The 11077-nt window shown below is 37.1% G+C and overlaps 1 protein-coding gene across 1 annotated transcript in view; it reads left to right on the forward strand.

The window, feature by feature from the left end:
- LOC101642437 (cytochrome P450 20A1) overlaps window positions 1-11077 on the forward strand; it is a 40008-nt gene that overhangs the window by 16432 nt on the left and 12499 nt on the right. Inside the window, exons 4-8 of the mRNA XM_045296675.1 lie at window positions 646-828; window positions 1965-2043; window positions 3031-3146; window positions 3920-3974; window positions 7996-8116. Coding sequence (XP_045152610.1) covers window positions 646-828; window positions 1965-2043; window positions 3031-3146; window positions 3920-3974; window positions 7996-8116 — 554 coding nt within the window. The remainder of the gene's footprint in view (window positions 1-645; window positions 829-1964; window positions 2044-3030; window positions 3147-3919; window positions 3975-7995; window positions 8117-11077) is intronic.

The following is an 11077-nucleotide window of genomic DNA, read 5'->3' on the forward strand; positions in this document are numbered from 1 at the left end:
TAATCCACTCTGTACTGTCACAAAAATTCACAGAGATGGTATTGGGAATGGGTTTACAACTGAATTCCTATTGTGAGAGGGGCTTTATGCATGACACTTTTCAAAATCTTTACACAGTGTATGAGGTGTCATTATTCCTATCACAGTAGCCAGAAAGGTAGGACTTGTCATTCCATTTAAATGGGAAGCAGCAGGTGAAGCACTTGAACCTCTGAAAGATTAATAAGCAAATTGCCTAAAGTCATATTACTTCTAAGTGACAGAGCCAGAAGTAAAACCAAGGTTTTCTGACTTCTAAGATTAAGATCTTTTCCATTTGACAGTTTGGGTTTGTTTTGTTTTTCTTCAAGAGACTTAAGAAATGTTTGGTGAATGAAGGAATGACAGACTGGGAAGTTTTTGTTTCTTGCTGAGTTTTTCTAGGATATAGCAAAGAAACAAAGAGGGGGGGAAAATAATAACTCCTCCAAAACTCACTACCATGCTCTTTATAGGATTTCTAAGACTAAGTCTTTATGGGAGGTACCCTTATCTTTTCCCACAAGCAACTGACGGTTTTGAACAGCCAACCCTGTGGTTAGCAGCTCAATACTTTATCCACAGCATCACCTGTGCTTCTAAGGAGATAGTAAATGATTGTGTTTCTCTGTTCTCTTTCAGCTTTCAGAAGAATTATTAGATAAATGGCTCTCCTATCCAGAGTCTCAGCATGTTCCCGTCTGCCAGCACATGCTTGGTTTTGCTATGAAGTTTGTTACACAGATGGTAATGGGCAGTACCTTTGAAGATGATCAGGAGGTCATTTGCTTCCAGAAGAATCATGGCACGGTAAATATAGAGCCTGCTTTAAAATAGTCCTTTCACTACCACCACCACCACCACCACCACCACCCCAAAACAAAATAAATAAATAAATAAAATAGACCTTTCATCAGATTGGTTAGTTAAAACGATATAGACTTTGTCTTTAAAAGGGAAATGTAAGATTTTGTGGGACAAGTAGTGCCTGACAGCACGAAATCTCGTTCTGGTGATGCTCTTGTAAGTCAGTTCTGACAAGTTGAATGAGTCTTTTTACTTTTTTAAAAAGTTTTCTTTATTGCCTTTTATTCTGAAAATTTTAAAAAATCTTACCTTTCTTCTGGGGGTTGGAAACATGACCTATAAGCTTACAGATGTATTTTAATACATACTACTAATAAGACATAAAAAATAGTACTTATAAACATTGTTGGTCATAAATTAAATATTGCATAAGTCCGGTCTAGCTATGAAACCAGATTTTCATGTTTTGTGATAAAAAGAACAATGCAAGCAAAATTAATTGTTACCTTTTTAAAAAATTGAGCATTTTTAAAGCAGTTTTTGAAATGATAAAAAAATACAACTAACATTTTCTTTAAATACTTAGCAGGCCTGTTATAAAAGTACTACCAATAATTTTTCAAATAGTTATTTATTGAATAATAAGTTTTGTGTTCTTACACCATAATTTACTTTTGCTTAATAACTTTAGAGTTATAATTAATATACATTTGTTTTACCTCTGTTGCTTATTGTCCCTAAGCCCTAGATTAGTTTTCTAACCTTTTTCACAACCTCAACTAATATTTGTCAATATCTCAAGTGAAAACATTTTTTTGAATTATCTGTGAATTTTATCTATCTGTGATAATACCATGATATCCAAAATTGATTCTATTGTCATATACCTTCCCCCACTTTCCCATCTTAGTCTCTTTAAATAAAAGCAACTTTTCACTTTCCAATTATAATTAATCTGAAGGGAGCCTTGCTTGAATGAAATCACTGAAGTATATTTATAGCCTGTTCTCAAACTGGAGTAAATGACTATGCAGCCCTCATTAAAGGAGAGATTAATGACCAGATCTGTTGGTGAGAAAGGAATTCCCCAGTTAACTCTGTATATTTAGAAATCTACCTACTAGATATTTTATTTCCAGGTTTGGTCTGAGATTGGAAAAGGCTTCCTAGATGGGTCTCTTGATAAAACTACAACTCGGAAAAAACAATTCGAGCATGGTAAGATGACCACTCTTAATTATGTTTTTCCCTTATATTTTCTACAGTGTAAGTGGGGTTTTTTTTTAACTTAAAAAGAAGAAGAAACAATTATGTAAAATAATCTCTAGCACCCTGCAGAACAAAAGTGCTTCAGATGGTACATCCTATAGGGCAGTCACTTCCTCAATCACGTATGCTTCTGCGGGTCCGGTAGAAAGATTTGTTGCTAATGTGGTTCACCAGGACCCCTCCGGTTTAAGATATCACATCTGGCTTCTGTTTCGATTGTATTGAAAAGTCCTTCTTGAAATATGAATTGTGGTATCTTGCTCTTGCCAGACTTGAGAGAAATGAACACCTTCAGGTATTTGGTCGGGCCAGCATTGAAGTTAGATGAACTGCTACTAGAAAAGGCAGTTTTAAAAATTCAACATGGATTCTAAATTCAGGCCTAGGCTTTAAAATGGAGTTAAGGCTCCATCTAGACTGCTCTGTCCACACAACCAATTGCCTCCGATTTTCGGGTCTCATATAGGTATGTTTAATATGCTTTAGATGCTCAAATGGCAATGTCAAGTGAGTACATAGACCGGTGAGAGTTCAGGGGAGAAAGGTCCTAATTGGAAGTGAAAATGAGGCTTCCTTCTACTTGTGTTTCTGCCCCTGCGTGAGTGCTACATGATGTGGGAGAAGAACGGAGTTAAGGGGACATAATTTAAAAGGCAAGCACATGATATCATAGATTGAGAGGGCACATATATATTGTGGAGGCTTCTTGGGTCATTCCTAATTTAAATTATACACATATGTTTGCTGTACTCCATCCCCCACCAGTTAATATTGCTATACATAATAAAATAAGGAAGGAAAGAAAGTGGGTGCATTTAAACATAAATTAGTTTCCTTTATTATTAGTTGTGATTCCTTTACCTTTGGAACTGTATATAGTACTAAAAATAATTTTCCAAATGCTTATATTACATCTTTAAAATTTTTTTCTCTAAGCTCTCACACAACTGGAATCTATTTTAAAGAAAGTCATAAAAGAACGAAAAGGAAGGACCTCCGGTCAACATATTTTCATTGACTCCTTAGTACAGGGGAACCTTAATGACCAACAGGTGATGCAATTTTTAAATGTTTATCAAATTTTAAAAAAGCAAACCTTAATCTACAAGCTTTTCTAAAATTCAGTGGCTCTGTTCTCTTTTATTATATACTAGTAGATCAGGTCTCTTTATTTAGCTCTTTGAAGCAGCTCTGTGTTTAATATTTGAATAAACAAATACTGAATGAAAATTCTTTGATCATCAAAAAGGAGAAAGACTTGTATAAAGCTGTATAGACTAAGCCACACTGCCTGCGTGGCCAGCATGGTAGCTTGGCTGGTTAACAGTGCAGATCTAGTATGTCCTGCACACCACTGTGTTTGTGGTGCTGCCAGGCAAAGGACAGAAGTGTAGTCATTGTTGCCACAATTGCTTTTTATAGAAATCTTGTGCCCTACCCTACATACGCAAGTCAGCTTTTAGCTCCTGCTTGCAGACAAGTGGTTTTCTGTGCATGTGTTCTGTAAGCAGCCATCTGCACCCAGAACGGAATCAGGTTCTGGGGAGAGTGGCAGTGTGTTCACTGTCCCGAGGCTTCATTGATGCACAAGGCCAACTCAGACAGCTAGGACTGACCCCGTTTATTTGTCAAAGTGTGTCATCAGCCCCTAACAGTAAAATATTTATTGCATCAAAAAGCAGGGTAATGTTCAGGTTGCTTTTCCATCATAAAGAAAAAGATTTGTCTTTCCTTGCTCATAATTTTATACTCTAGGCTATTTCAGTAGGACCTAATTTAGGCCAGTTACATTTCACACTTTCTAAATTTAGTTTTGTTTCTTTAGATCCTAGAAGACAGTATGATATTTTCTCTGGCCAGTTGCATAATAACTGCAAAATGTAAGTAAAAATTGCTTTCTTTGTAGATGAACTACAAATATGTAAAAGTAAAGCTATTTTAAAATGAAAGAAACATTAATGCAGGATCTTTTTTTTTAAGTCCTTCTCTTCCCTCCTCTTCCTTGTTTTAAAGTCTTGATTCACACAAGTTATCATTTTTTTACTCCGTATTCCCTGTGCCACTTCTCTGAACATTGTCATCAATGTCCTGACACAGCTTTATGGGTTGTGGATTCCAGTTAGTGCCTTTAAAATGAACTGCTATTGACACCTTTCCAACTGGAGCAGTGAGCGTCTCAATTTCCTGCTGCTGCTTTTCACTTTGATTCCACACCGTCTGCTATTAAGGTCTACCGACAGAAATGAGGCCACAGAAGCCACAATTAAAAAAAATTATATATATAATTTTGTCTATAGACAAAATATTAATATAAAGTGCTTAGAAGAAATATAACATCAGTTAAAAATCTAGATAATTTTTATTCACCTCAGCTGTTACATCTAGGTTTTTCTGGTTTAGGAAAATTTATTTAAAAAATAATGAGTACTAAAGAAAACTTCCCATAAATTTTTCCCGTTTTAAGATGTGTGACCTCTAGAGAGAAAGACGGGGCTTTCTGTCCCTGTAAGGAGGTGGTCTCAGAACTCACAGGGCAGTCCTACCCTGTCCTGTGGGGTCGCTGTGAGTCAGTGTCAACTCCATGGCAGGGAGTTTGGTTTGGGAGACATGTCTAGATACTCTATAATAAATGTAATTTCTGTAAGCATTTATCTAAAGTATTAATTTTTTACAAAATTTTTTTACAACCTTAAAATGTATTTGTGAAAGTCCTTCAAAAAATCTGAAATGGGTGTTTTCTGGACACCATGCAAAGTGACCATTTCTGTGCTTGACTTATTTTAATCAGATAGATTGACTAGTTTTTAGAGGATCCCTGTTTCCTTGCTGTGGGTTGGATTTTTGAAGGCATCTCTAGGTTTTGGAAAAGCATGTTAGGCGGGAAACTTAAAGCCCTCGCTCCGCCACTTCCCAGCCCAGGCAAGATGTGTGCTGCATTACTCTGTCCTGTTCCAGAATAAAGGGTTAGCGCTGAAGTGAACTCCAAAGTGTTCTTTTTGTATGAGTGTGTGGGTTTTGTACCCTCATTTACTTGAGGAACCTGAACTGGCTTAACCTCTCTAGACTACTTTTTAATAGAATTGTACAAAACAAGCAATGTGTAGGTTATTGATTGTATTAATTTCAAGTGATAATATATTCAGCCTATATGAGTACCTGTTATATGCAAATCCTTGTTCTAAGTTGTTTAATAGACTGTATTGTTATAAGATTGTACTTCATGTCCCTATTATAAACTATGCACACAGTTTTCAGAACACTTGTGAAACAGATTCTATAGGTTGCCAAAAAAAACCAAACATATGTAGGATAAAGTTAAGGATAAGCATTTATCCCTGTGCCTTTCATAAACTCTTGGTTGGACAAATTATCAAGATCATTGAGCACTACCTGGTAGCTAGTGATTTAATTGAAGATAATATTTAGTGCAGAATATAAGAATTGGATCATGGGTAATCAGGCAAATGTTAAAAAACTGATAATTTCTAAACCAGCGGTTCTGAACCTGTGGGTCGTGACCCCTTTGGGGGTCGAACAACCCTTTCACAAGAGTCGCCTAAGACCATCGGAAAACGCCTATTTCCCAAGGTGGTAGGAATCGAGACACCGCCCCTCTATCCATCTCCAGGCGGGCCTGACCACATGTAGATATGCCCATTTATGAGTGTACCCAGCGTGAAGACAGTTACCCATGCTACACCATGCTTCAAGACACAATAAATAATTGCACATTGTCCCTGTGCTTTAAATATGTTCAATTTGTAACAATGAAAATACATCCTGCATATCAGAAATTTACATTACATTTCATAACAATAGCAAAATTACAGTTTTGAAGTAACAGTGAAAATGATTTTATGGTTGGGGGTCACCACAACATGAGGAACTATATTAAAAGGTCATGGCATTAGGAAGGTTGAGAACCACTGTTGTAGACAAATTAAGATCAGCTGAAATACTACATAAAATATCATTTGACATAGAAAAAGTGGAGCTGTAGGTAGTGTTAGTTCAAACAAAGTCTAGGTAAAATAGTAATGCATGTCTGTGTATTTCCATTATTGAATAGATTTTGTGTGTTCCTAAAGGATTTATCACTACTCTGTTTTTTCTGTTTGTTCATATAGTTTTAGTACCTTTATTTTCATTCCCCTTGAATATAAACCATTGACTAAGCACAAGTAGACTAAATCACTAATTTCCCAGTTTTGGTTGTTCATCACAATAATCTCACAAGGAATCTGAACTCCATGCCAAACCTAATGATTCAGATTCTGTAGGTATGGCATCACCCAACTCCCCAGACTTTTAAAAAAATACCAATTTTTAGGCAAAGGTTCCTCTTTAACAATTTGTTTCATGCTGTTAGTTACTAGTTCTGCAACGTTTCAAGATTCTCATTGTTTCCACTGTTCTATTTTCTTTGATCTGGTTTCCCTTCTTCTTGCTGTTTCATCTTTGTTTTGAGGAAACTGTTGACCATTTAGACTTATAGCCATTTATTTAATGGAGCACATAACTCATAGATGATACTATTTTTTTTCATAAGCCAGTCTATTATTTGACTGAAAGGTGATCTGTAGAAGTCGCTTCAACACCAAGTTCAAAGTTACAGGAATAATTGAGTATGCTGTGTCTTAGCCAACTGCTTCACCCTGTGGGCTGTAAAGCCATGAGAGGGTGGGGCTACAGAGGCTGCTGATGGCACTGCGCAGTTCTTTCCCAAATCATCAGAAATTGCTTTTTCCAATGGATGCTGAGTTCTCAGTACCAGGGATGCAGCTGTCAGTGCCAGAAGGAGGGCCATATTCAATAATTCACTGCACGAGAAAAGGATATTTTAGGATGATAGCTGAAGGGATCCTGTAGTCTCTGTCATCCCCAGATGTGTTTGTTTGTTTTTTAGTCATTTTATTAGGGCTCATACAGCTCTTAGCACAATCCATACAAACATTCATTATGTCACACACATTTGTACATATGTTGCCATCATCATTTTCAAAACCTTTTTTCCACTTCAGCCCTTGGTATCAGCTCATTTTTTCCCTTCTCTTCCCCACCCTCACTCCCTCATGAACCCTTGATAATTTATAAATTTTTCTGTTTCCATGTCATACACTGTCTGATGTCTCCCTTCACCCACTTTTCTGTTGTCCGTCTCCCTGGAAGGGGGCTTATCTGTCAATCATTGTGATCAGTTCCCCCTATTTCCCGCCCCCCGCCCCCTTCCCCTTCCCCTCATGGTATCGCTACTCTCATTATTGGCCCTGAGGGGTTTATCTGCCCCAGATTTCCTTTGTTTTCAGCTCTTATCTTTACCCGTGTACATGCTCTGGTCTAGCTGGATTTGTTAGGTAGAATTGGGGTCATGATGGGGGGTGGGAGTAGCAACCCCGGATGACTTTTGAGAACCATTGTCCTACACAACAGCAAGTCACAGTTCTAAGAAGTAGTATATCTACCATAGGAAATGAAAATTTAGCTATATATTTATAGACAGATCCATCTGCTAGTTTAATTTTTATGAATCATTTCATTAGGGCTTCAGAGTGAGCCCGTAAATCAATTTTCAGATTGTACAAGGTTTTGAGTGAACCAGATATTCATCATATTCATCAACATTGAACACCCCCAGGTATTGAACTTTATTTGTTATCATTACTATACAATACTTAGCTCTAGTTACCAATTTTAAGAAGGAAAGTCTTCAGATTGGACTATCTCTTTTTCTTAGTAGTTGGTTTTTTAAAAAATGAATATTCATGTTGTATAAATCCTGTGAAGAATTGGTGGCATTTATGTATCTTCTACATTAGGGGAAAAAGGCAATTAAATTTTTTTCTTATTCTGCCTCCAAACCATTACTTAGCTATTTTCATTTTATTAATATTTTTCACCTAGTATGCACCTGGGCAATCTGTTTTTTAACCACCTCTGAAGAAATTCAGAAAAAATTATATGAAGAAATAGATCAAGTATTTGGGAAGAATCCTGTTACTTTGGAGAAAATTGAGCAGCTCAGGTAAGAACATCTAAAGGGAAGATAAAATTACTAAAAGATAAAATTTGAACTGGTTTACCTATGGAGTTTAAAGCTTTTGTGAATATCTAGGAAAGCTATTATATTTTATAGGACTTAAATTATATATGTACATATTTTAATTAAAAAGCCCACTGCCACTGAGTTGATTCCAAATCATAGTGTCCTAGATAGGGTTTCTGAGATTATAAATCTTCATGGGAGCAGAGAAGTTCATTTGCTACTAGGTTCCATACATATTTTAATAGATAAACAAAATTTCCCTTTAAAATTATAAGGTACATGAAACTAAACCTACTGTCATCTAATCCATTCTGACCCACAGTAACCCTGTTGGACAGAGGAGAACTGCTCCAAAGGGTTCCATGGCAGAGAGGTCTTAATGGAAGTAGACTGCTACATCAGCCTGCCTGGGACTGGCTGGTGGCGGTGTTTGTTTGTGTTTTGGGTTTGAGGGAGTTTTTAAAATATAGGTATCTGGGGCTATTCCCAAACCAAATGCATCACAATCCCTGGACAATAGAAGCTTTCAAAAATGAATTCTTAGATGATTTTAATGTAAACCGAAGTTGAGAATCTCTGAACTACGGATTCTTTTCTCTCTGGGAAGGCAGTCATTTCTGATCTGGTGACTTCCCAATTTAAAATCCTTCAATGACTTTTGTAGCCTTTATGAGAAAGTGTAAACTCCCTGGCACATGGCTTGTGAGGCACTTGAAAAGCTAGCCTTAGAATACCATTCTTTCCCTGACCTGGCACCAGGTTTTGTTGTTGTTCACTCTTTTGCATTCAGCTATACTGAAATTCTTGTTTCTTGGGAGCTCCAGCACATTGTCTTATATCCTGATTTCTATACAAATTATTCATCTTTCTCCGGAGCCCTCTGTCTGTGGAGCCCTGGTGGCATAGTGAGTTACAAGTTGGGCGGCTAACTGAAGGGCTGCAAGTTAAGCCACTAGCTGCTCCACCGGAGAAAGATGAGGCTTTCTGTTCTTTTTTTTTTATTATTGTTTTATTGGGGACTATTACAATTCTTATCACAATCCATATATACATCCATTGTGTCAAGCACATTCGTACATTTGTTGCCATCGTCATTCTCAAAACATTTGCTTTCTACTTGAATCCTTAATATTGGATCCTCATTTTCCCCCTCCCTCCCCCTTCCCCTCCCTCATGAACCCTTCATAATTCATAAATTATTATTTTGTCATATGTTGCACTGTCCGATGTCTCCCCTCGACCACTTCTCTGTTGTCCATCCCCCAGGGAGGAGGCTATACGTAGATCCTTGTAGTCGGTTCCCCCTTTCTACCCCACCTTCCCTCCACCCTCCCAGTATTTCCACTCTCACTCCTGGTCCTGAAGGGATCATCTGTCCTGGATTCTCTGTGTTTCCAGTTACTAGCTGTACCAGTGTACATCCTCTGGTCTAGCCAGATTTGTAAGGTAGAATTGGGATCATGATAATGGAGGGGAGGAAGTATTTAAGAACTAGAGGAAAATTGTATGTTTCATCATTGCTACATCGCACCCTGACTGGCTCGTCTCCTCCCCGAGACCCTTCTGTAAGGGGGTGTTCAGTTGCCTACAGATGGGCTTTGGGTCCCCACTCTGCACTCCCCCTCATTCACAATGATATGATTTTTTTGTTCTTTGATGCCTGATACCTGATCCCTTCGACACCTCGTGATCACACAGGCTGGTGTGCTTCTTCCATGTGGGTTTTGTTGCTTCTGAGCTAGATGGCTGCTGTTCTGATAGTTCCAAAATTTCCATAGAAGTGAAATTATTGCTTAAGGATACACAGTAGAATATTGAAGTAATTTGAATCCTGTAAACAAGAGATACCAGCCTTGTAGTCCTAAACAATTGCCTTAATTCATAAATATATAAAATTAGGATAAAATAGCATGTGTGGAGTTTTTCTGAGGGTTAAGTGAGATGCTATATATAAAGTGCATAACAGAACTGGCTCATTTCAAGATCTCAATGTGTTTTACTTTTCATTCTTCTCATTGTGATGTACACTTAATATTTTGAAATATGTAGTCATATTACCCTTCAGCAAGGTGGTATTCATACTTTCATCTACTAGATATGAAAGTGTTCCCTCCATATACAATTATATTAATATAATATTTATTACTATATTGTCATTCTTTGTATTGGCAGTTTTTTTTCTTTTTTTAACAGTTTTATTGGCAAATAATTCACAAATTGTACAATTCAACCCAGCTCTAAACTTACTGTTACCGTGTCAATGCCAACTCATAGTGACCCTGTAAGAAAGTGCAGAGCTACCCCTGGAGTTTCCAAGACGTCACTGTTGATGGGATTGTCTCCCAAGGAGTGGCTGGGATTTTCCAACTGCTGACCTTGTGGATTGCAGCCCAATTCAGAACCACTACACCACCAGGACTCCTTATACAGTTAAATAGTTCAATCATATTAAGAGTTGTGCAGTCATCTCCACAGTCAAATTTAGAACATTTACTTTTCTTGTACTCCTTGTTACTAGCTCTCCATTTCGCCCTCAGTTTCCCCTGCCATACCTTCACAGAACCATTGATCCAGTTAATATCTATAGGGTTGCCTATCTTGGATCTCATAGATATGTATAAAATATATAAAAAGTAAAACAGAAAACTCTCAACCAAAAGAAAGCAGAAAATATTAATAAGTAGAGCAAATTTAAATTGAGTCAAAAGGGAGATCAGATGATAAAGTGTTCAATTTTAACCTAACCATATCTGCAGTAATCCATTTTTCAATGCACTCTGCATGAAAGCAAGGCTATTCGTGTCTCTAGTTTATGTCCAGAGAGAATTCACCACATGCTTAATCTACGTGTATTTCCTCTTCACTTTTTTTTTTTAATTAAATGGTAACAACTCTAAAATAGGTTAGAAGGGAGATAAAACGATAGTACTTTTTTTTTTT

This window comes from Echinops telfairi, unplaced genomic scaffold (genome assembly GCF_000313985.2).
Source record: "Echinops telfairi isolate 266 unplaced genomic scaffold, ASM31398v2 ScPeMD7_3;HRSCAF=10, whole genome shotgun sequence".
NCBI classification, from domain to species: Eukaryota; Metazoa; Chordata; class Mammalia; order Afrosoricida; family Tenrecidae; genus Echinops; species Echinops telfairi.